The sequence below is a fragment of the Ambystoma mexicanum genome, chromosome 4q, assembly GCF_040938575.1.
Source record: "Ambystoma mexicanum isolate Mex_15411 chromosome 4q, UKY_AmexF1_1, whole genome shotgun sequence".
NCBI lineage: Eukaryota > Metazoa > Chordata > Amphibia > Caudata > Ambystomatidae > Ambystoma > Ambystoma mexicanum.
In genome coordinates this window covers 1269094497-1269121020 of record NC_090928.1, presented here as the reverse complement: position 1 = coordinate 1269121020, position 26524 = coordinate 1269094497, and the positions used below count along the sequence as shown (strand labels likewise).

The 26524-nt window shown below is 48.3% G+C and overlaps 1 protein-coding gene across 1 annotated transcript in view; it reads left to right on the top strand.

The window, feature by feature from the left end:
• The window catches only part of PTK7 (protein tyrosine kinase 7 (inactive)), a 998735-nt gene that overhangs the window by 607945 nt on the left and 364266 nt on the right, over positions 1-26524 (top strand). Inside the window, exons 8-11 of the mRNA XM_069608884.1 lie at positions 8220-8353; positions 8737-8872; positions 9256-9375; positions 20932-21081. Of these exons, the coding sequence (XP_069464985.1) occupies positions 8220-8353; positions 8737-8872; positions 9256-9375; positions 20932-21081 (540 nt within the window). The remainder of the gene's footprint in view (positions 1-8219; positions 8354-8736; positions 8873-9255; positions 9376-20931; positions 21082-26524) is intronic.

Here is a 26524-nt window from a genome sequence, read left to right as displayed (position 1 = left end):
CTATTGCCAACCAGAGTGGTTCTCCTTCTCTCTACCGCCACATAGAAGGCTGCTTTCTTCAGGATGAATACCCTGTAATAATTTTCCAAGTTTAGATATCCAAACCCGCCTTCTTTAGTGTCTCGTTGCAAAATGAACTTTTCAATTTTAGGAGCCTTTTTCTCACCCCAGAGAAAATCCTGTAAAACCTGATCAATTTCCCTAATTAACTTCTTTGAGAAACTAAGGGGGATTCATTGCATAATATACAAGATCTTAGGTAGAAGTGACATTTTAATTGTATGAATTTTCACCCAAACCCCTAAATCCAGTCTTGACCATTTTCTAATCTCTCCTTAGTTTGTAATAACTCACTTATATTAAATTGAACCATCTTTCTTATATCTCTAATCAGGAAAATCCCCAAATATTTTACTGACCTCTCAGACCACCTACAATTCCACTCTGCAGAAAGTCTCCCCTACTAACTGCCATCGAGAGTGGGAACACCTCTGTTTTGTCCCAGTTGACTTTATAACCCGAAAACTTTTCCACTGTTTCTAGCACTTCTTTAAGAACCACACTGCCTCTCTCAGGATCTGAGAGCACTACCACCATATTATCAGCGTAAAGAGCACCTTAGCTTCCTTAGTACCAAAGTTCAGGCTATGAATCCTCTGCTCATTCCTTTTCAATGCTACCAAAGGCTCCAAGGCAATGTTGAATAGGAAAGTTGATAAAGGGCATCCCTGTCGTGTTCCTATAGTAACTTTAAACGCTTCTGATAACTCACCATTGACCCAAACACACGTCTTAGCAGAGTCCTGAAGACCACGCACTATCCCTCTAAATCTACTTCCAAATCCCATTTTCACCATTGGAAATTCTAGAAAATCCCTATTTACTCTAGTCAAATGCATTCTCAGCATCCATGAAGACCAAGGCAGCATTGACAGGTTCATTATTGTGTAGGCTTATTATATCCACCAAAATCCTTATGTCCAGATCTTCCCTTCATTAATCCAACTTGAGATTCATGAATTATTTTCCCAATACAACCACCCAATCTATTTGCCAATATTTTGGTGAAAAGTTTGACATCCACATTTGGTCTAGAAATTGGTCTATAATTCTTTTTACTATCCCTCCCTTCTTTCGGTATCATTGTTATCATGGCCTCAGTCATTGTCTGGCACAAGCCTTTCCCTTGCAAAAAAGAGTTAAACAATCTATATAATATTGGGGCCAAGAATGTATCAAATTTTCTATAGAACTCCACGGGTAACCCATCTATACTTGGGGATTTTCCCACATGAAGTTGCCAAATCGCCAACAATACCTCATCAACCTCAATATCTGCCTCACGCACTCTGTCATGGAATTATGGTTTTTTGATAGGAATGTGCTCAAACATGCTCTCCTGATCCTCATCTGATGTTGATTCCCCTTCCGTATATAAAGCTTTTATTAAATGTTTTAAAAGTTGCACAAATCTCTGCATTTTTCCACACCAATTGATCATTCTCATCTTCAATTCCCTGAACAAAGGGCCTCCCATTAATTTCCTTCAATCTATTCACCAATAACCGTCCACTTCTGTCTCCAGTCTCCCAATATTTTTGCCATGAAAAAAATACCCCGTTCTACCATCAAGTTGTTTGCATTTGCCAACTTTTCTCGAACCCGATTCATCTCAGCCCTATCTTTAGCCCTCCCTAGTTGGGCATACATTTATTGTAGTTTTGACAACTCTGCTTTTAATAACGTCAGATCATTTATGGATTTTTTCCAAAGGCGGGAGGTCCAATCAATCATAGGACCCCTATTTGTTGCTTTAAAACTGTCCCTTATAATCCCCTGATCAGCAAATCCTTTGTTTATTTAAAAAAATGGGTTGTATGTGACAGCACATCTATTATCACATACTTTTCCTCTAATATCCCCATCTTTAACCTCCATTTTCTAAAGGATGGAACTACCACATCCATCTGTAGACAGAAATCTCCCTCTCCCTAATATTAACTTTAAGAGTCCTGTCTAACAATGTCTTAGTGATAAATATATAATCCAACCTAGAAAAAGAATTATACACTGGTGGAAAAAAATTAAACTTCTTCTCAGCATGATGCAATTCCCTCCATATGTCAACCAATCCATATCTTTCAAGAAAATAATCAAATCCCCTGCATATATTCACATTGGTATATCTACATGAGCTGATTCTGTCTAGTTTGTAATCACGAACGCAGTTAAAATCACCCCAAGATAATTGTCACGCCATTCATTTCATTCAAAAGTTTTGAAATATCATCAGAGACCCTTACCAGGAGTGCATGGGCCTGTAAATGCAACCTAAGGTTATCAGTTTTATAAATTATATCTGCAAAGATCATACAGGCATCTCCATCCACCTTTCCGGAATAAAATACTTACTACCCTAGAATTGCTAGAGTAACAATTAGTTACATTTTTATTATATCTAGAGTTAAACCATTGCCTAGTTTCAACCACCAAGTGAGTTTCTTGTAAAAAAATTAAACTATCGGCCTCTGTTCTCCATAATTTCGCCATAACCTTTGTCCTTTTCCTAGGACGCTTCAATCTCTTAATGTTCCACGCCATGACAGTCCAATCATTCACACTCATCTTCGCCTACTCCAAGCAAACACTAAAATAGAGTATCATTCCACCCCTCATCTCTAGGCAGCACGACAACTATCTTGAGTATCCTGAATACTAGTGCCCCAGGAACATCGAGACCAGGGAACGCCAAGAATACAATTATATGCAAGGTGCCAATATATACATACAACACGAAGACAAACTACACATCCACAAGCCACAACATTTAAACACACAGCAAATATTAACAAGATGTAACCCTGAAGAGCACCTCCATGTAACAATGATTACAAAATCACTCTATACAATCGACATCCCAGCATAGCCTCTTCAAGGCTCTACCTGCCATATTTACTAAATATACATTTAATTTCTTAATCCCTCAATCCCTCCAATGTAAAAATTCAGTATAAGACCAACTACAAATATTGTAGGTAATTGTTAGAAAAAGGAGGATCCAATTAAGACTATTCAAACCTCTTCTAATTTTTCAGACTAATACATTCCTAACAACCTATCCTTTATAACATTAGCATGTCAGCAGTTATCATCCTGCTTAGTAGTCAACTGTTCACAAACATCCATTGAACCCAAGCAATTATTGGACCCATGTATTTTGGTGTGGACATACAAATCCCAATCTGACCACAATGTTCAACTCAGAACATATCAAACCCCTCTCAATTGTAACCCATATCTAACACGTACAATAAGTATTCAGTGCAGTGCACAGTATCGTTTCCCCATAGTTATCAGCAACAAAATAGCCACACATCAAAATTATCCATAAAAATCCAGGTAACTTGTAAATTGTAACCCCCACTAATCTTCCTCCATAACATACGACAAATGTAAGTGGTAGACTCTAGTATGAAACCCATCGGATCCAAAGTGCCACAAAATGAAATGAATTCCAATAAGGGCCTCCATAGCCTATTTCCAACTGGAGGCCTGTAGAAGTATGTGTCCTCAAATGAATTATCAGAGAAATGGATTGACACTTCAAACACTCATCTTAATTAGCACATAGGATTCCACACTTAACTTCTATACAGGTTATCTATATAGTCCTACTTTGGGAATAACATATCCATTTATATGCTTTGATTTGCCCATGCCTGATCATGTCAGCCATTCCGTTACCACTTCATGAGTAAGTATATGAACACAACCCATCAGTAGACCCTGACTGGTCTGCGCATTGTAAATGATATCACTGTTCCATTAAATGTTTGCATGAGGCATTCTCAAATAAAAATACATACATGCAGTTCCAATACAATACCATACTCTTAGTAGGCTCCCACATCCCCTCAAATATTGGTTCATGTTACTTTTTAGAGGAATTCCCTGACACATATTATTATTGATCCTTTAAAAATGTAACACTAAAACACAACCCAAACTTTGGGGCCAGTGTTGTGCAATTCATGCATTCAAAGCACTCAGCAAAGCATCAGTCAGATTAAAACTAATAGCAAGTAACCCAAATAACACAGAGCATCCAGATGCAGTGCCGTGATTCCTAAAGTGATTGTCATGCACTGATGGTCAAGAATTGCGCCAGGTGCGCAGCCATTCTGTGGGTTGTGCGTTTATATTTCATATTGCTGTGTGTATACCAGGGAGGGCAAGATCCCATTTTTAGTATGTGAAACTATTTATGCGTTGTTTGTCATGAATAATCATATTTGTCTGCATAACCCAATTGAGTATGCATGCTACACTATACTACTATGTCATCTCTTTTGTATACCTGTGCGCTTTAAATTCATGTTATGCACATCCCGCTCTCAACGTGCAATTAGTATCTAGTCCCGTTAAGTTTAGATTCATGGGTGTCACATACCAGGATTCATATTAATGATGAAGACTTAGTATTTCAATAAACTCACCAATCGTGCATATCGCTAATGGTGCCGGGTCACACCTTGGGTTCCCAGCTAGTACAGAAGCCAGTACCCAATAGAATGGTTGTCAGACAAGTATCCAGCAGCTGAGTAAGACCCAAAAACGAGAAGAGTCATAAGCGACCCCGCCGATGCCCATCAAATCACCCCACCAGCCCCATCCATGCACCGGACCCAACATTCCAGCACCCCACTCTGGACTGCTGACAGGGGGCACAGATCATTGCTTCCACCGCCCGCACCAAGTTACACTATCTTTTAGCTTTCACATCAAGGTCAATAGTTACAGTTCCTCATCGCCGATTCCTCCCTCTTCAGGGTGTCGGTTCAAGCTCCAGCAGCGCCACCGTTCTTCCCGAGTGATCGCGCAATGACTATTACGGTGTTCCATACACGGAAGCACAATCCAAAATTCACGTAATCCACGCTGTTCTAGGTTCTTTCCTCTAGTTCCAGCAATACTACGTATTGCAATATCCGGTGCACCTTTCAAATCAAAACACCAACAGGCGCGTATTGTTCAAACCAAATGCAAACATAGTAAATGAGCAAACCAGTAGTATTCAAGCAATATAGATATTTTAAAAAATGAACTCAAACACATCTAAAGTAAGTTACAAACTAAATATGGGCTGGTACATCTATCTTTTTTTTCTTTGAAATTAATCCTGAGCTTTCAACAGGGGCCTCTTCCATAGGCTGGTGATCCAAATCTGTGAGGAATGCTTCTGTGGAAGAGTGCATTGTTCCATCAAGCACCACCCTTAAAATTGCTGGGTAGATCATAAAATATTTTAAGTGCTTCCCCTTTGCTTTTTCCTTCGCTGTTGTAAAAGCTCTCCTTCTTTCCAGCACATCACGGCTTAAGTCTCCAAAGATCATGATTTTATGAGATCCCCAAAGCAAGTCTCCTTTCTCCCTTGCCTTCGTTAGCACCAACTCTTGCACTGGAAACCCCAAAAATGTTATGATGAAATGTCGAGGTCTTTGTCCAGGTGCTGGTCAAGGGCCCAAGGACCTGTGGGCCCTCTCATTTTCCATAGGGGTCTTAGGGTCAAGACCAAGCAGCTTAAACAAAGCTCCCGGATATTTCTCCTGGAGAAATTCTCCTGCTCAGAGCATTTGAGGGTCAGTTTTTAACCTGAGCTATTAGATCTCTTATCTGGATAGCCGTCTTCTGGGAATCATCCCTCATCACTGTTAAATGACCTTCCATGTTCGCAAATTTCCAGACAGCTCATTGTATCTGTCTTCAGAAGGCACAAAGGATGCTTTAATGTCAGCTATGTCTGTAGTTACTTTGATCATCAGTTCCATCAGCTTATCATCTCTCCTCTGAGTGGATCTCTTCCACCTTCTGCCTCTTAGATGGTTCTGAATTTCCTGAATTTTCCTCAGCCATTATAGTGAATGCAGGGAGATGAAGGCAGGTACGGGAGCTCAGCCTTCAGGCAGCCATCTCCTTGAGCTGTAGGTTCTAGAATTAGTCAGGCTTATCTTAAGAGGAAGATGTGAGCTGTAGGTAAGTACACTGATGGACATGCACAGCAAAGAAGCACTCACACTTATCATAAAAATGTACTTTGATAGAACTTATATTTACAGCAGAATAATTTTAAGTACTTTAGACGTTTATACTAGAACTCTTAGGAATCCTTGATAATACACTTCAAAGAGCACTTTCACTTTTGTGTTTGTTCGCAGTTACATTTGTAGAAACATTAGAAAGGGAAAAGAAAATGTTATTTTATTATCGGTTATTGAACACTCATGCGGTTTTCAGCGGTTTATACAGTAATATATTTACTCTGCAAATATATATAGGAAAGTCACTTGAAGGGAGGTAAATGACTAGTCAAGGTTCTAGATGGGGGTATCTTCACATAGTAAGTCCTTTAAAGCCCAAAACGCAATAATAGCTAAAGGCAGTTCAGAGAGGGCTTGAAGTCTCGATAGGTAGCGAATTATGTAGAATTCCTGTGGATTTCTTCCAGTGTCTATAGTTATTGACACAGCAAGTTAACTAACAAGGAAGGCCTTAAAACGGACTTGAGGAAAGGACACAAGCAGCGGCTTAGTTCGGAGGTAAGAGGGGATTGCCCTGGTCACCTCTAGGTGCACTCCAACACTCTGGAGCGACTTCTTGGAATCGGGTAACGATTCCTTTTTCCCCACAGTACCTTAGGTTTGAAGAAAACGCTTGTGGTGGGTGCTCTGCGATGTTGCAGCTCTGGACCCGACCTCTGGATTCCTTGGTCTGATGACTGAAGGCAGGACAATGGAAGGGATCTCTTAGCAGCAGTCTCAAAGGAGGACCTGTAGTACGACTTTCAGCAACTTCCTGGTTCACTCTGAGGTTTTGGTGCCATTTCTGCAGCACCAACTAAGGACACAGATTGCCCGGTCAATATCCTTTGCTTCCTGCAATCCTTCGCTTCCTGCAATCCAACGCTCTGATGAAGGGGGTCTGGGTGAGTTGGATCGGATCTCTGAAGTGTCCTTACGGGTTCAGCAAAGATTTGGATGGATTCAGCTTTTCCACGACTATGCACTTGTAATGGGCAGCAGGTCTCCTGGTATTGGGGTTCTGCGGCTCTGGAAATACTAGGACCTCGGTAGATGGCTTGTTTCAAAGTTCGTCTTGTGACTGGTTGCTCCCACCAGCCAAATGGAAGGAGTCCTCTACAGAGCTCCTCTGCACAGAAAACGGGGTCAGCGCAGCAGTGGTCGCTTTCAGTGTTTCTAAGTCTGCAGACGTCTCTGGTCTTCATGTACTCCAGAAGAAACCCCTTTTATACAGTTCCAGCACGCACTTCTCTGCAATCTCTCTCAGCATTTTACAGACGGGTGCGTTTTGCTGTCCAATAAGGACAGTCCCGACTCCCTGTGGGAGCTGGACCTATTCAGGCACTCTGACAAAGGACAGGGTGGTGGAAAACTCCTCCCCTACTTCCTGTCTGCCCAGACACTCTGGAGCCTAGGAGGGGATACCAAGGGTTCCCGCCAAAGGCAAAACGCACACAGGACTCCCCCTCCCAGAATGGTAGAAGAGCTGACAAAGAACAACCACACTACTAATGGTGAAAATAGGAGGGTCCCAAGTTGGTGCTCGCCACCGAGGCTATGGACATGGCCTGCGGTACCAAAAAATACACAATAGTTGGTAGATCACGTCCACTGCCACCAGCCATAACAAGGTGATTGTCTGTGACTAAAATATCACAGGAGCAGAGAGAAGGGATACTAGGTAAACCCTTTGGCACACAACACCTCCAGTGAAATGACAATCTAACATTTTGGGAGAGATACTAAGTATCTCTCTATCCCTAAGATAGAGATATCAATAAATAATCTTAAATGAGGCCCTTGAGGGTCCCCAGCAACACTGCCCATAAGGAGCTGTGTGCTGCAGTTGAAGAAGAGAGATGCCTTCTAAGAGCTATGGAGTAGACCACCTCCATAGTACAGGTAGAACACAAAGTATAGAGTGCCAAAAGACACAGCCTGAATGAATGAATGAATGAATGAATGAATGAATGAATGGAAAAAGGCAGCACTTGTTTAGTATTTAAAGAAAAAAAACTTCAGAAGTCCAGCAGAAAGTGCAGGGGGACTCACTAGGAGAGGGGATGAAGCATAACAATGATGCATCACCCTAACACTCCCCTTTGTGGAGATTGACTGTCATGATCTTTTTGTTCTTCACAGCAATCCCTAAATGGCTGGAAATGCCCAAGGACAGCTCTCTGGAGGAAAGCAAGCCCGGCTATCTGCACTGCCTCACCAAGGCCTCCTTGAAGCCCAGGATCTCTTGGTATCGCAATGGCAATCCCATTTCTGAAGTGAGTACCTAGAAATGCGAAGGTCTTCCCTGCATACAATTTGTAAATGTTCTTCAACTTAACTGTGCTTTATTCCATTGTACTATTGGACCTTTGTTGCTCAGAGACCCTTTACGAATTAATGTATGGTTTGCTTCCTCCTTAAATGGTTTAACCGGCTGCTGGGTTTGTTGTGGACTATTGCCCTAGGGTGAGAATGTTGGTGATTTTTGCTACAGAGTGTAAAATGATTTTGGAAAATCGCCTTATGTACTTGCAGTTTCCTTATGGACTGGCTAACAGCAGAGCGACTGTCTGGCGGTGGGCTTTGTTTTCAAACTACCAAGGGATCTATAAAAGCTGATGTGTAGACTGAGGACTGATTCAAGCTCTTTCTCTCACAGGATTCCCGTTTTGAAATCTATGAGAACGGGACACTACGCATCAACAATGTGGAGGTTTACGATGGAACGGTCTACAAGTGTGTGAGCAGCACGATTGCTGGGAGCATTGAAGCACAGGCCCGGGTGCATGTACTCGGTATGTGAAAATATCATGATTTTGCACATCTATGGACATTTGGAGCTTTGAGTGCTGCACTGACTAGTAGGGAGAGCAAGGATGACTCTGTTGCAGTGTGCGAAGTGTTTATCATGCTTATGGATTTCTTAATGTGCACTCTAATGTTGTCACACATGTGATGTCGTGTGCTAAAGACTAGAATCCTACCATACCCTGGTTCGGAATTGTATGCCTCTACCCTCAAAAGGAAGCGTGGTGGGGTAGGGTGAGGTCCTTGTCTGAGCTTGTGAAAAGGTATCAATCGATGGCTATTGATTGTATGTGATGGTTATTTTTGAGCTATGCTTATGATATTAATTAAAAGTACCCGGTAACTGTAACCTGCATCCTGTTCCTTTCAGAAAAGCTTAAGTTCACTCCCCCTCCTCAGCCCCTGCAGTGTATGGAGTTTGATAAAGAAGTGACTGTCGTCTGCTCTGCTACTGGTCGTGAAAAGCCGACAATTAAGTGGATAAAAGCAGGTCAGTATCTTTTTGACTTAAATACCCACTACTTCTGTCACTGGGTTGTTCCATTCCATCGCAGTGTAGGGTGCCCAACATGTAGGCTAAAATACCCTTCTGTTGTGCTGAGGTCCGTTATGAGGATTTTGGTACAGCCTATGAATAGGGAAAACAAAGACCACCTTAATACCGTAGGTGGCAGGCTTCTCATGTGATGATTCTCTCCCAGTGGTAAAAGCTGCCAAGGGCTTCACACTCGGGAGGATAGCTGGCCGGTAATAAGATGCAGTGCAACGTACTGTTAGGAGGGTTTTTCAGAACTACTAGTATTGCAGGGTCCTTGGAAGCCACCTTTAGACGGGACAAGGTTAAACTCCATCTTACCAAACTTACCTGTTAACTAGGCCGAGCAGTAAGGCTATGACATACGGCAGAATAGACTTGTTGTAAGGCACAGTTGATCAATACCTTGACTGATGAGCAATGGCTTGTCGACACAAGTAAATACCTACTTATTTAAACCATATGGTTTGAAATACAAATCTTTAAGAAAAATGCTATCTTACTATGTATGCTAAATATCCGATAATTCACATTATTTCATAAAATACTCCACACATTTACTAACAATAAGGCTTATAATGATCAGCATTTGCCCCTGTAATAATCCAAACCAGAAGCGTTCATCAGTTGGGCAATTTCATGAACAAAACAAGAGGATTAAAGGTCTACTCTCAGGACACAGATGTTTCAAAGCATCTACTGTGACAGTTGACAGGCACTCTGCAATGTCTGTCTCGTTATACCCCCGCACCTAAAGTCTTGCGAAATTTCATAATGTGTTCCCTTCCCTGGTGTTCAATTTCGTGTTACAAAGTACAAACCTTAGGTATTGTCTTTAGTGATCCGCTTACGTGAAACCTCTGCTGCTTCCTCTGCTGCTTACCATGCAAAACTCCTCAACGCAATCAGACCTTATCTGTCAAAAGACACATGCACTAACATAGCCAGGGCCATAACTGGCTCACGGCTGGATTACTGCAATGTTCTTTTCCTAGGGACCTCCAACAAAAACCTTGAGAAGCTTCAAGTAATACAGAACAGTGCCCTGCGGGCTGCACAAGGCATTGCCAAGTGAGAGCACATCACCGCTGCTAGAAAAGCTTCCCACTGGCTCCCCATAAAGGAAAGGATCTTATTCAAAGCGCTAAGCATCACCCACAAATGCATCCATCTCACCGCCCCAGTGTACCTATCCCAGAGGATCCACCCGGTCTCCTCCACAAGACCCACTAGGTCACCCTATGCCAACATGCTCTCAGTACCCAGGGTAAATAGAGCCAGAGCAGGGGGCTCCAGCTTCCCGTACCTCGCTGCCTTACACTGGAACACCCTTCCTGCCTTCCTGCCTCCCTGCGCTCTGAACCCTCACTGACTGCTTGTCGTAAAGCCATGAAAACTACCCTGTTCACCTAACCAACACCATACGACCAAGTCCTCATGAATATCATGTATGGTGTATTATGTTGTATGATACCGCCGATATCTGATCACAGGTCACCGCCTCACTGTAACCCAAGGCGCAACTGTACCCATTGTAACTAAGTCTCCTTACAAGTAACAGCCCTTAATGCCCCTGGGCTGCCTGTGCGCTACATAAATGTAATAAATAAATAAACCATCCGGCTGTGACACCAATCATAACACTGATTACGTTCAGAAGCTTTAATAGATGCCGATAACTGGTGAGGTTCCGTCAATGTCTGCTCTATTTAAATCATACAGCAGTAATGTGGAAAAAGAAATTCCATAATTTTACTAATGTAGCTGTTATAAATATAAGTATTTATAGAAAGAAGGGAGGTGTGTTGTATCGAAGTCTTACCTGGATGAATGGAGGGTGTCCGTCACATAGAGTAGTATAATGTCCACCCCAGAGTTCTAGCAGGGTCACTTGGAAAGATGTGGCCTCGGTGGTGGGCACCAGTGGGTCCAGCTCCACTGTAACTTACTGGCTGAAACTTGAGAAGATATATATATTAAACCTACTTACATGGCCACTTACCTGAAGCGTCTATGAACATTGCTTTCTAACCATAAATAAAGAAACTAGGCCAAATTCTGTTCTAGACGCTGCACACAGCATGGATTGCTTTAGCTTCAAAAGGGACTTACAAATGGCGCCTTGCAATTTTTCCAACCGTTCCCAAATGTATTTGAGTTTTAAGTTCAATGTGTCACAGACAATTCATGGAAACCAGAGAACCGTTCAAGGGTTTTTTTTTTTTTCTTAACCGATTGCTATATGCGAATTGTTTAATCTGAATTTGAGCAGGTTTTTGTTCAATGCACGGATTGCTAAATGTATTGTACCAGGCTGAAAAAAGCAGGGAGGGGGTGAGTGGCTGGGAATACACTCGTGGGCACCCTGTTCCCGCCTTGCATGGGCTTTCTCTCCCTAGCCCAGGTGTCCCTAAATGCCAGGCTTCCCCACTGGTGATCAGTGACACATACCATCTAAGGCTAGCCTGGGTGAAGTACCTAGAGGCCAAATTCCTAATCGGTCTAGCTCCCCCCAGGGTATTTCTAATTGTGCCTATCCCCATTGTGTCTAGCTCCCCCAGAGTTTCTAATTGTACCTATTCCCAGTGTGCATCAGAGGTGTTGACTTATTTGTGCCAATTGAAGACACCCTGGTCCTTCCTCACACTCGCATGCTACCCTCTTATTTATCTGGACCTTACTTGCCTCTCCCTGTTATCTCACTCCTCACTGGACCTCTTGTCTCACCTCTGTGCAGATGGATTCCCATAATCTGGCCTGTTGGACAGAGTTTAGGAGGCCACCCTAGTTATGGTCAACAGGGAGCGCAGAGTTTAGCCAAAACCCAATCAAGGTAAGAGTGGAGAGCAGTCAAGGCTATTCTCAGGAGTGGTGTGTGAGTGGGGTTAGGGGCCCTCAGACCACACAAAATTAGCACACAGTAATTCAATTTAGACAGTCAATTTTAAAAATACAGTTAATTATTTAGGCCTTTAGAACCCACTGAAAATTGAATCTAGCAGGTAGTACTATCGCACAATACACTAATAAAAATATATACAATCACCATTGAATTCAGTTAATGGACATCAGCAAATAAACTTTCGAAGTCCAGGCCCTAAGATGAATGGGGCCTTATGCCCAAAAGTCAGAGGTTACAACACAAGTTCTCTCACAGGCACGACTTCTCTATAAAAGGATGCAGGGGGCTCTTGGTGTTTATTAGTTTCAAACTAATAAAGTACAATAACCACGTACCCAAGGACAGGTAAGTTCTCTCCTTTCTTCCAGACCCAAAACTAACCCAGGCACAGGATACCAGACCCAGGTTCGAAGACCAAAAGTGAGCAGAGGGGAGATACGAGTCAAAGGGACTTGTTCACAATGTTATCCTATGGAGGATAGTGGGGAGGGGGGAGAACAAGCACACTGATGCTTGCTTACTCCCAAGACTCAGATTTTCCCAGATGTCATCATGCATCATCCAAGTGTCGCAGGGAGCTCAATCTTACACCCTTTGTTCCTCTGAGAGGTGCCCAGGAGTTGCAGGTTTGAGAATTCTTCAGTCTGGTGAAGATGCAGGTTGCAACCCCCGTCAGCAAAGAAATGCAGAATCCAACAATGTAGGCTTCCTTAGGACACTTCACAGGATGGAGGAAGATGAGTTCCAGCTATGATCACCATTTGCAGGCGACAACAGGAGAACTTCCAGTCGCTGTGACAGTATCTTCCGGATAGGTTCCCTTTAAAATAGGAAGCAGGAATATGGGCTGAAGGGGACTTGTAGCACAAGCTGGCAACCACTGAAGTTATGTAGCTTTAACGTGGAATGGCAACAGTTTGGCGAGGAAGCCTATGAAATAGCTGATCAGTCCACCAGGCATTCCAGGAGCACTTCCGAAGGCTCTGAAGGGCTGCCTCCTTGTTCAGGCAGAGGAGCAGGGCTTCACTGGGCCAGACACGACAGGATGCTGGGCCTCTTCAGGAGTCGTTTTTGAGCAATCAGCAATCTGCGCTCCTTCAAGGGATTCTTGGCTCCAAAGTAAATCTGAAGAAATGCTGCAAGAGTACTCCTCTGATCTAGAATCTGAGCAAGAAGCAAGTTCAAGCCCATCGAGAGTAAGGAACTACACCATTCAAACAGCCAATAGTTGTCCAATCGGGGACAACTACTGGTTTCACATCTTCCCCAGTAGCAGACTCTGTCAGTCTGGTTCAAATTCTCTACGGTCTTCCGTCTGAAGGGAAATATATTTAGAGAAGAAATGTCTACACAGTCATTCTGTAATAATGACCACCATGTACACAGATAACAAGAGCAAGTGCACCATGTGTTTATTTTCACAGCCCTGGTAGATAAGATATAGTGTCCCTTGCCACCAGCGCCCATCACATGATGACCTATATAAAGGAGAGGAAAGGCATAATATACGTGTCAGTCCGTCATTTTTATTATTAGACAGATGCCTGGCCTTAAGCTGAACTGTGCTTCAGGAGAACCTATGAGTCACCCTGCTATGTGACATTGTTATCTAGAAGAAAGATACCCTGCCTTATGGTTACTGTGCTTTGGAGAGACTCCCTGCTTTAACAGCTGCTGGCAGCAAAACTCTGCAGTGAGTCTGAGTCATTGTTCCGTCTATGGTCGTAGCAGGTTTCTGAAAAAAAATACCCTTTTCAAAGTTCAAGTATTGTTCAGGCTTATGTGAGCGAATACCAAAAATGCTAACCCTAACACCAGTGATGTGGACTGGGACTAGCCACTCCCTGCCCTCTTCCTGGGCCACACACACACAGGCAAGAAAACAGTGCTCCTGGGCAATCGCATGACCTTCTTGAACTGAAAGGGCATGAAGGTGGCCAAACTACAGTATAGCCAAAGATGCGAAAATCTCATGGCATGGCCATTTTAAGGCACTAGCGACGTTCAAAAGCCATATGCGAAAAAAAACACAAAAGTGCACACCATTAATAATGCAAAATGGTAAACATGGAACTGCTGCCACCAGCTTATCTTGAGGCACACACAAAAGTAACCAGAAATCCCAAGTGTAACAAAGAGGCAAATAAAAAAATATCCCCATTGCACTGCATTGTAAGATACTGTGTGCAATTAAAAAAAAATACAGGAATACAAAAGAGAAACAAAGTTTCCAAGTACTGTTAGTCTGATGGACTCATCCGTTTCCCCAGAACATGTGAGCACAAAGGCAAGAGAAGTGAGATTCTCCAGCATTGGGTCTGGCATGGATTCACATGCTCATGAATATTCCCCGTCGTCAGGCTGGGAATCCTCTGTAAAGAAAAAATCAGTTTGTTTCATTTCTGAACTGTCTTTCTCCTAATAACCAATCACTGGTCTGTGGGTCATACTGCTCCCAGCCAATGACTGCCCTCTACCTAAGCCCCTCCTCTGGCAGCCATCTTCAGATTTTTACCGCACGTTCAAGTGTTGGGTGTCCTCGTGCTATAGCTCTCGAGCCTTTGCTGCATTTTGCTATTTTTCAAAGAGTTGAACCTCATTTTTTCGGTCAATCGAGCCTCAAGGTCCACCGTTTCTACTTCCAATCAACAGGGACCCCTGTCGGAATTTTCTACGCCCCTCAAGGGCGAAGTTTTCCAAGAGTTCCGATTCTTGGAGGATTCCGGAAGATCTTTGAGGCCTACTCCGCATGGACATGGCCCAGGAAACACGACGCCCGGATCCAAGCTGTTCAGGAGTTGCCCTGGATGCGGATTACAGAATGTCTTCGAGGATGAGCATTCTCGATGCCTCTACTGCCTTCACGAAGACAAAACGCACGTGGAGAAGGACTGTGCGTTTTGCAAGAACATGTCGGAACGGACTATGAAGGAGCGTCGTATCCGACTCACCAACTAGCTGGAAGGGAAGAGCCCAGCAGCAGGTGAGAAGTCTGAGCGGTCTTCTAAGACCTTTGAGGGCACCGCCAAGCAGGGCACATTATCAGCGATGCCATCAACCACGAGCCAACGCTCTGGCTCGGAAGAGGAAATCGGAGAACCCAGATAAGCTTCGGGAAAAGTCCCGGTCGATCCTGACGGAGACAGCCGAGGGGGAGCGAGGCAGTGACCCTCTCCCCACCCCCCCCCCAGGTGAAGGCCTCAGGCATGCCCAAGGTCACAAAGGCCCTGATTCACCCGGCTAAGGCATTGATCGAGGGAGTCGTGGCGGGCCTGGTGAAGCCTGCAGAGGCTACCCCAGTGGAGGCGACCTCGGGGCCTGGAGGTTCCCTGCCGCCTCGGAGGGAATCCTCTTTTCAGCCCATTGATGAGACCCCTGTGAAACCCCGGGCGGAAAAAGAAGGGAGGCCCGGTGGGCATTACAGACACAGATAGCAACTCTGAAGAGGAGCTGGCTGGCGTCGCAAAGATCTTGAACAAGAAGTTCGAGGAGGTCCGGTCCTACGTGAAGTATCCCGATGAAGCGGACAAAGAAAGCGACAGCGGTGCCGACGAGGAGCCACGAGCCGTGGAGTGGATAGAGAATTCCTACTCCCCGACCAGCTCTCCCATCACAGCCGGTGCCTATCCCACAGGACAACTCAGGAGATATCTTGATGGCGATTCAGGCCTTGTGTATAGAGATAAGGACAAGGTTGCCCTTACCACCCAGCAGACGATCCAGTGGAGCCTGGACGATCGGGAAGCCCTCCAAGCAAGCAGAGGAGAATTCAATCCCCCCTCCCCCTCCATTCCAGCCTTCACAGCCTTCATCGCCTTCCCCTGTTCTGAGGGATGAGACGAGAACGGGGACGGCAACAACGGGGACGGATGACTACGGTGGTGACAGAATGGACCTTCCAATACCACCAGCTCGGGCCGCCCCACCCGACGAAATTGACTCCTTCCATGCCATGATCACCAGGGCATCCGAGCTCTTCCAGCTCTGCCACGTAGAACAGAAGAAGGTTTTGTCTACGAACGGCGTGAGGCCAAGAGGAAGACGGTCCTCTCAGTTCCATTACTGGACGACAACTGGGACGAGGGGCTGACGCTCCTGAAGAACCCGTCCACGGCTCCTGCTAAGAGGGACTGGTACGAGAAGAAGTACCGGGTCTCTGACTCGGCCCCCATGTGCCTTAGGGCACAGCCGTCCCCGGATTCGGTTGTCTCTGCGGCGGCCATGAAGAAAGCAGCGGGGGCGACGGCTTCAATTTCGGCTTCCCCGCCGGACGGCGAAGGGAAGAAACTGGACACCATGGGACGGCGGGTCATCTCGTCTGCGGCGACGACTATTAAAGCGGCCAACGTCCTCGCGATTGTGGCACGCTACGACAGGGAGCTGTGGTTTAAGATCGCTCCCCTGCTGGACTTCCTCCCGGACGACAAGAGGGCTGAGGCCCTGGAGATCCTACAGGAAGGCGAGGTGGCTTCAGACCACGCCATTACGGTGGCCAGGACACTGCTGTGACCGGTTTTTGACAGATGGGCAGCGGCATTTGCCTTCGTCGGCGCAACCGATTTCTGCCAGGACGTTCAGACCAGGGTTCTGGACATGCCCTTCGACGGGAACAACCTGTTCGGCAAGACAGTGGACGAGTCACTGCAGACCATCAAGGCGGATACGGAGAGGGTCCGGGCCTTGGGTGTTCTTAAACAGCGACGGCCGTCCCTTCGGAACTCCGGAGGCAAGCAAGGTGCCTCCAAAGGATTAGTCGGCAGCTCCTCGTACCGCCAGGCGACATGCTCCTCGTCGCAGGAAGCCTACAGAGGGCGCGGCAAGACAGGAGGATCTCGTCGTCGCCAAGGTGGCAAGGCCGTGGCCAAGCAGGACTGAACTGGCCGTAGCGTCGGGCCCCGACCTGAGCACCCTGGTGGGAGGCCGGCTGGCGAAATTCATCAGCGTGTGGGAGTCCATCACCACCGACCGTTGGGTGCTGGATGCCTTGGCCCGTGGGCACACTCTGGAATTTCTAAAGGTGTCCGCGTGTGGCCAGGAAGGAAAACCACGTCCCTCAACTGCTACTAGAGGTACGGGTGATGCTAAAAAAAAGAGGAGCCATCAAACTCGTCCCAAAGAGGCTCTGGGGCTCCGGAGTGTACTCGCGATACTTCCTCGTAAGGGATAAGACCGGCGGTTGGTGACCTATCCTGGACCTTTGTTGTCTAAACAAGTACATTAAGTCCCAGAAGTTCCGGATGGTCACCCTCCAGCACGTGCTGGGACAGCTGGAGGAAGGCGACTTCCTATCGTCACTGGACTTGGCGGATGCCTACTTTCACATCCCCATTCTAAAAGGACATCGAAAGTTCCTGCGTTTTGTGGTCCAAGGACGGCACTACCAGTTCAAGGCCCTTCCCTTCGGATTGAAGTCGGCGCCCAGGGTGTTAAAAGTGCCTAGCGCCAGTAGCGGCGCGGCTGCGCCTACAAGGGATTCACGTCTACCCTTACCTGGATGATTAGCTCATCCGAGCAAGGTCAAGAGAATTCGCCATCGTCCACACAGCGAAGACCGTTCAACTGCTCACGGATCTGGGATTCTCGATCAACTTCGCAAAATCCCACTTGGTACCGTTGCAAGTCGGCCCTGTTCCTGGGAGCCAGGCTCGACAGTGGTGCGATTGGCTTCTCCGTCGGAGGAAAGAATGAAGGCCATCCTGGGCAAGGTGCAACGGCTGTCGACCTTGGCCGTAGCCAGGGTGAGGTTCATGAAGTCCCTGCTTGGCATGATGTCCTCGTGCATCTACCTCGTGCGCCTGTGCAGGCTTCGGATGAGTCCACTGCAGGAGTTCCTCGAAGCCTGTTGGATGCAGGCAGCTTCGAAGACAGGATCTCACTCAACGAGAACTTCTGCCAAGCGATCCGATGGTGGGGCACCTGCACGCATCTAGCGGCGGGTATGGACTTCCAGACCCCGGCACATCAGGAAACTGTGACAACGGACGCCTCCCTGAAGGGATGGGGAGTGCACACCAGAGATCTCCACGCAAGTGGCCTTTGGCTCCCGGAGGAGAGGTCGCTACACATCAATGTCCTGGAGCTCCGAGCCGTGTTCTGGGCCCTCCGGTCGTTCCTTCCGTCCCTCAAGGGCGAGGTGATCAGGATCTTCACCGACAACACCACCACGATGTTCTACATCCAGAAGCAGGGTGGCACCAGATCCCCAGCCCTATCCATGGAAGCCCAGGGGATGTTACCCTTCCATCTGGCAGGAATAAAGAAAACCATCAGCGACTCGCTCAGCAGGGAGCTACGCTCATGCCACGATTGGGAACTGCGGCAGGATCAAATGGATCTCCTGTTCGATGATGGGGCAATCCCCAGATCGACCTGTTTGCGGCGGCGATGAACGCCAAGTGCTGGAGGTTCGCCAGCAGGTTTCCCCAGCCGGGGAGCATGGACAATGCCTTCTCATTCCCCTGGGACGGCCTGTTCCTGTATGCTTCCCACCGTTGCCATTACTGCTGCGACCCATCAATCAATTCATATGGTCCTTGTGCAGGATGATCCTCGTCGCACCGGCGTGGCCGAGGCAGACGTCCCCCCAGTCAAACTGCCGACTGACACGGATCTTCTCGCCTGAGAAGGAGGCTCCATCCTCCACCACAACCCGGGGTCGCTGAACTTGCAGTCCTGGCTCCTGCAGCACTAGAGTTTGGAGGGTACGATATCCCGGCAGACTGCAAGGAGGTGCTTGCAAGGGGCAGGGCGTCCTCGACCCTCAAGTGCTATGGACACAAGGTTCTCTGTCTGGTGCCGTGCACAGATCAACCCTCTGCGGATTACGGCCCCTCAAGTGCTGCCGTATTTACTGTCTCTGGCCAAGGCGGTGCTAGCTCATACCTCCATCCAAATCCATCTAGCAGCGATTTCTCGCTACACCCTAACTCTGGGGCGATCATCTCTGTGGTCCCATCGCCTGGTGAAGGAGTTCATGAAAGGACTGTTCCGATCATTCCCGCCTGTGAAGGCTCCGGCATTGGCGTAGGAGCTCAACGTGGTGCTGAGCAGACTCATGGGACCGCCATTCGAGCCGCTGCATTCGGCACTGTTCAAATTCCTATCGTGGAAGACAGCATTTCTTGTGGCTATCACCTCCGCCTGACGAGTGGGAGAGATCCAGGCCCTCCCCTGTAAACCTCCATACCTGACATTCCACGAGACGAAGGTAGTGCTGAGGACGCACCCCTCCTTCATGCCCAAGGTGCCGTCTGACTTCCATCTTAACGAGCCCTTGGTGTTGCCTGTTTTCTTCCCGTCGCCTTCGTCACCGACCGAGAGGACTTTGCACTCGCTGGATGTGGCTAGAGCGCTGAAGTTCTACGTGGACCCCACGAAGACCCTTCGGAAGACATCACAGCTATTTGTGAACTTTGGACCTGTGAACCCCAAGGGAAGGCCCTCTCGAAGGCTTCCATTTCCAGATTGCATTCCGGCTGCAACATGCACTGTCACCGGTTGGCAAACCAACAGTTGCCCGGCCGTCCGAGAGCCCATTCAACCAGAGCGATCGCTGCTACCACTGTGTTCCCGTCTGGTGTGCCCTTGCTGGACATCTGCAGGGCTGCTACGTGGAGGTCGACGCACACCTTCACGAGATTCTACTGCGTCGACCGGGATTCCAGGGAGGAGTCCAGAGTTGGCCAGATAGTGCTGTGCAACCTGTTCGCCTTAAGGTGGGCCTGGTGAGGAGGTAAGAGTTGCTTAATGTTGAGCCTTGCCACCTCCCATGGTTGTGCATGTGTGTACTGCTATGTATTCATGAGCATGTGAATCCATGCCAAACCCCATGCTGGAGAAGGAACAAGCTACTTACCTGTAAATGTTGTGCTCCAGCATGGGTCTTCACATGCAAACCCTCCCTACTACCCCTCTGCGGCTCTTCTCTTGGTCCTACTGCCACTTTACGTGCTACCAAATCTGAAGATGGCTGCCAGAGGAGGGGCTTGGGTAGAGGGCAGTCATTGGCTGGGGGCAGTATGACCCAGAAACAAGTGATTGGTTATTAGGAGAAAGACAGTTCAGAAACAAAACTGATTTCTTTCTTTACAGAAGATTCCCAGCCTGACGGGGAATATTCATGTGCATGTGAATCCATGCCAGACCCATGCTGGAGAACAGTTACAGGTAGGTAACCTGTTCCTTATAGTCGGGACGGAATCATAAACGGAGCAAAAAGAAGAGCTCCATAGGAAACCAAGGAGGGAAAGTTGCAAAAAGAAAATATATCCCAAGAATCTGCAGCTGCAGTGCTGAGATATTCTCGAAGCAACTTAGTGCTGCTTCACTTTACCAGTCACCTTGGAGATTCTTCACTCACTGGCTGTCTACTTCCCAGTCTTTCCTCCCCGGCCTCCCTTGTCTGCTCTACCTGCTTTCCTTTTTTATTTAAATTTACTTTGGTATGTCTGCATCATTCAGTTTTCATAACTTGGATAGATAGCATGTCTACTGGGTGGTTGTGTCAAGGCAGGAACATCAGCACTGGAATAGTGCTCTTGAGCAGTTCCGATAACTTTATAGATTAGGTTGATTGTTGCCTTTCCTAATCAACTCCTTTTCATCTTCAGATGGTAGCAACATGCCGTCTCACATCAACCTGAATGCAGGCATTCTACAGTTCTACAAGGTGACTAGGAGTGATGCCGGCAACTACACTTGCATTGCTTCCAATAGTCAGCAAGGGGAGATTCGATCCACCGTACAGCTGACTGTGGCAGGTAAAAACCAGTTGTGGTGATTCCCCAAAGGTCACCTACTGTAATCTTTTATTGTTTGGTATTTCTGTTGTAATGTGGGCTTGGTGCATATAGAGCCATATAAAACAGTTGAAAACCAAAACTGACAGAAAGGAGTGTGTGACTGGGCCAGTGATTGGTCCCAGTCAGGTAGAGAATAGGGATACCCTCTCCCTCTGAGGTGGGAGGTGTTAGTTAAGATTTTAACTTTAGAGCTAAATACCTCGCCTCACTTGTGAAAACCCCAGAACGTTTTGCTGGACTGGTAGAATATTTCTCCCTATCCCTTGGTGAGTGGGAACCTTTTTCCACACTCAGATTCTTTTACTCTTTTTGTAGGTGTCATTTTTAAGACTCTCCATAGTGTCCTTTTAATTTTATCCTTTGACAGCTTTTGGTATATACCTTTTTAATGTTACAGGGTTGCCCTTTTCTCTAGCTAACCTTGTGAGAACTAAATTTCCCAATGGTAGAAAAGATATTTCGAGGGGATTGGGTCCTCCGACGTATTCCATATCTATGACATGTAATCACCACAGCTGTGCTGCTTCGGAAACTTTTTTCTGCGTCGATGCGCCGTCGTAGAGGACCTCCTCCGACGTCATCCGATGTGATAAGTAGGACGCACGATGCCCGTAGCCTCAGTTCTGTTTTTTACGCGAACGTGTTGCTTCGTGAATCTCGGTTAACGCCTCGACTCTTTGGAGTTCTGTTCTTCTCGGTTCTTTGAACCTGTTAGTTTTTGTGAAAATCCTTTGTGTGAAGATGTCTTCTACTTCGTCTTCAACCCCGTGTCCGGGCTTCAAGAAGTGCGGGGAGTGTGGGTCCAAGATGTCGGTGACACTCGCACGACTCCTGCCTCTGGTGCCTCAGGGAGGCCCACGACACGGATGACTGTATCGACTGCCAGTCGCTCACATCCAAAGCCTTACGGGAACGTAAGAAGTTGTTGTCGGTAGGTCGGGTGTCCAAGCCCCGGAAGTCGAAGTCTGCGGGGCTTTCGACGGATGATTCGAGAGGAGACTCTCTGCGTCATCGTCGGAAGTCTGGTGGGTCTCCTTCTAGGAGTTGGTCTCGCCACTATTCAGCCTCTTCGAGGCATTCTCGGAAGCGCCGACACCGGTCGTCTTCCAGGTCCTCTTCGGAGGACTCTGCCCGGCACGTCGCTTACCCCACCAGCCGTGCGATGCCGGAGGAATGGGCTTCCTTTGGGAAGAAAATGCTGGCGATTCTCGAGTCGCAGGGTACTAAGCCGTCCGCGCCCCCGAGTGGGGTCGGTCGTGAGAGGTCGAGAGACACCGCTCGCAAGAGTGGTCGGCACGAGTCACGGGAGAGGTCCCGTTCGTACAAGGGGACTCGTTCTCGACGTACCCGTTCCAGGTCCCGGTCCTCGACGCGTTCGAGACCGTGTGCACCTGTGATGTCTTCGAGGAAGACATCGACGTCTGAGGCGTCGAGGGCGTCGACAGGCTTTCTCGAGGCTCCAGCTCCGAGGAAGTCGTCAAAGCCGTCGACGCTCAGGTCGTCGAAGGACACGCTCGGAGCTCCGGCTTCGAGGACTGTGTCGACGTCGCCGATGCTGGCGGCGCTGCATCTGACGTCGACGCTGATGGCTGTTCTCTCGAAGCCGGCACCGATTCGCTCGACGCCCTCGGCGCCTTTCGAGGCCGGGGTGTCGGAGGTACCCCGTGGCACGGGGGAACCCCCTAGGAATGCTCTGGTTAAGAGCAAGCACTCTCGGGTGCCTTCTTTTCGCCACCTGCAATATATTTCAGAGGCGGATGAGGATTCTGATGGCCTGGTTCCCAGTCAGGTTCCAGATGAAATTGTCTCGGGCCATAGTCAGTTTGACGATTTGAGGCAGTCACTGCATGATGCCAGTGGACTGGACACCTCTCCGGAGGTGGATTTTTGTCAGCCTGAGCCTGGCCCTCATGCCGATTCCTCGTACCGACGCCTTATGGCTAGGGTCTCTGAGTACTTGGGATGGTCTGCTCCCCCAGGGGAGTTTGTGCAGGATAATCTCACGGACATCCTTGATGTTGGTCCCCCAACTGACCCGGTACTGCCGTTCCATATGGCTTTACAGAGAAGGGTGGCGGCGGCTTGGACTGCTCCGGAGAGTCTCCCAGCGGTGGGCTGGTCCTTGTCGCGAAAATACCGTCCAGCCAGTAGCGACCCCTGCTACTTGACCAGGCACCCCACTCCAGAGAGTTTGGTGGTGCAGGCGGCCACGGCCCCGGCAAAGCAGGCGTCGTACCCTACCATCCCTCTTGATGGGGACGACAAACGTTTTGATGGCTGGGCGAAGAAAGTGTTTTCTTCTGGTGGTATGGCGCTTCAGACGGCCAACTCCATTTGTGCCCTGTCTCGTTTCACACACACTCTGTGGAACTGTGTTGCGTTAGCGGCTGAACATATTCCTGAAGGGGACGAACGGGATGGTTTCCTTGCTATGGTCCAGGATGGTAAGGATGCCATGTGTGAGTCGGTTCAGTCGGGTTTGGACTTGGCTGAATGCGTCAGCAGGTCCATGGCGGCGAGCACCGTGATACGCAGGTTTGCGTGGTTGCGGAAGTCGGGGTTTGCTCCTGATGTGCAGTCCTGGCTCCTCAACATGCCCTTTGACGGTGAACACCTTTTTGGCAGCAAGGCTGACGAGAGCCTTTTGAGGTTGCAGACCTCAAAAGCTGCAGCAAAGTCGTTGGGCGCTGCAGTTCGCCAACCTCCGCCTTTTCGTCCTAGGGGACAGCAATGGAGGGGTGGTTCCTTTCGCTATTACTCGTCCTTCAGTAAAGCGAGAGGAGCTGGCAGTCAAAGAGGCCAACGCAGGGGTACCAGAGGTGGACGACAGGGTACCCGCGGTGCCAAGGCCGCTCGGGCAGTTGCCTCTTTGCCCTCAGGTAACGCCGCAGCCGCTACTACTCAGTCATGAGGCCATGCCCCATGGTTCGCCGGTTGGGGGAAGGCTAGCGCAGCATCTTGTAGAGTGGCGTGCCATTACTTCAGATGTGTGGGTTCTGGAGATCATAACCCACGGCTACAGTCTTCCCGTTCGGCACAGGCCTTGCGACAATCCACCGGGGAACCTCTCTTTGCAGAGTCCGGATCCGCTCCTTGCGCAGGAAATTCAAGCCCTGCTGGAGAAAGGCACCATAGAACTGGTGCCTGTAGCGGAGAGGAACAAGGGATGGTATTCGACTTATTTTTTGATTTCGAAGAAAGACGGGGGATTGAGACCCATCATGGACTTGCGCGGTTTGAACAAACTCCTCAGGAAGGACAAGTTGAAGATGGTTACTCTCTCTCAAGTCCTCCAGGCCCTTCAGCTTCAGGACTGGTTGGTGTCTTTCGACATCAAGGATGCTTACTTCCATGTGCCGATCCATCCCAAGCACAAGAAGTACCTGAGGTTCGCGGTTGGCGACGCATACTTTCAGTTTCGGGTCCTGCCGTTCGGATTGACCTCCGCCCCGAGGGTTTTCACCAAGCTCATGGTGGTGGCGGCAGCGCATCTCAGGCAAGGGGGGATTCACGTCTACCCCTACCTGGACGATTGGTTGATCAGGGGGAGCTCTCCCGAGCAAGTCCTGGATCATCTGTCCATCACCTGCCACTCCCTTCACAGGCTGGGCTTCTCCCTCAATTTAAAGAAGTCCCATTTGACGCCAACACAGCGGCTCCAGTACATCGGAGCAGTGCTCGACACTTCCCTGGGGCAGTGTTTCCCTCCCCAGGTGAGGGCTCTTCACATTCAGCAGATGGTGCACAAGTTTCAGCATGCCCAGACGCTCCCAGCGTTCGAGTTCTTGAGGTTGCTGGGCCTCATGGCATCCTGCATTCTTCTGGTGCCAGAGGCTCGCCTGCGGATGAGATCTTTGCAGTGGGCACTCAAGAAGCAATGGTTGCAGTCCTCCGGCAGGATGTCAGACCCGGTTCAGGTGCTGCCCTCGGTCGCCCAGGACCTTCTGTGGTGGGCCGTCGAAGGCAACTTGATGAAGGGGGCTCCATTTTGGCTTCCCTGGCTGGAGGTGACGATCGTGACGGATGCATCCCTCACGGGTTGGGGAGCTCATGCCAACGGGCTGACAGTCAGCGGTCGTTGGTCTCCGTCGGAGTCCAGACTCCATATCAGTCTGTTGGTGCTGAGGGCCGTCAGGCTAGCCCTGAAGGCTTTTCTGCCGACTGTGCGAGGAAATAGTGTCTTGATCCTGACGGACAACACAGTGGCCATGCACTACCAACAAAAAGGGGGGGGGGCAGGGTCACTTCCTCTGTGCAGGGAGGCGATGCAGCTCGAGTTCTGGGCCATCCAGCAGGAAGTTTCGATCTCGGCAGTTCATCTGGCCGGAGACGAAAACGTGACAGCGGACGCTCTGAGCAGGCAGAGCACGATCTCTCACGAGTGGGAGTTGGCTCAGGAGATTCTCCTGGAGGTCTTCGCCCTTTGGGGGACCCCTCAAGTGGATCTCTTTGCCTCCAGTGTCAACCGGAAGTGCGAAAGGTTTTGCTCGCGGGAATTTCCTCCAAAAGGAGCCTTAGGAGACGCATTCGTGGTGGAGTGGTCATTCCCGCTGCTGTACGCGTTTCCTCCAGTCCCCTTCATCCCGCAAGTGCTGCGGAGGTTACGGAAGTTCGGTTCCCGGATGATCCTCATTGCTCCGGCGTGGGCTCGGAGGACGTGGTACCCGGACCTTCTCGACTTGTCCATCTGCCCTCCACGTCGTCTTCCCTACCGAGACGATCTGCTCTCACGGGAGGGGGGTCAGGTTCTCCATCCAGAGGTCAGATCCCTCAACCTTCACGCTTGGCTTCTGAAAGGTTGAGGTATAAGGATTGGGATCTCCTTGAAGACGTGATGGAGGTGTTGCTTTCGGCCCGAAGGCCAGCAACAGAGTCTCTGTACCGTTGCCGTAAGTTCTGCGACTGGTGGAGTTCAGAATGTGGATCCTTTTGCATGTGACATCCCCATGGTTCTGTCCTTTTTACTTTCTTTGGCCCACAAGGGCTTGCAAGTGGGTACCATTAAAGGTTACCTGGCGGCGCTGTCCATCTTTAAGCGCTCGTCTGAAGAGTGTTCTTACTTCAAAATCCCTTTAATTTCACAGTTTCTGAAAGGGCTCCCTAATGTGTTCCCTCCGTCACCTTTCCTGGTGCCCGGTTGGGATTTAAACCTTGTTCTTAAGTTTCTTATGGGTGCTCCGTTTGAGCCTTTACATTCTTGCCCTTTGAGGCTGTTAACTCTGAAAACTGTGTTTTTAGTTGCGGTTACTTCCGCTCGCAGAGTGAGTGAGTTACATGCACTTTCAGGTAAGCCGCCACCCTTCACTGTATTTCACAAGGACAGGGTTGTCCTTCGAGTTCGTTCTTCTTTTCTCCCGAAGGTAGTGACGGAATTTCATTTGGCCCAGAAGGTTGTTGTTCC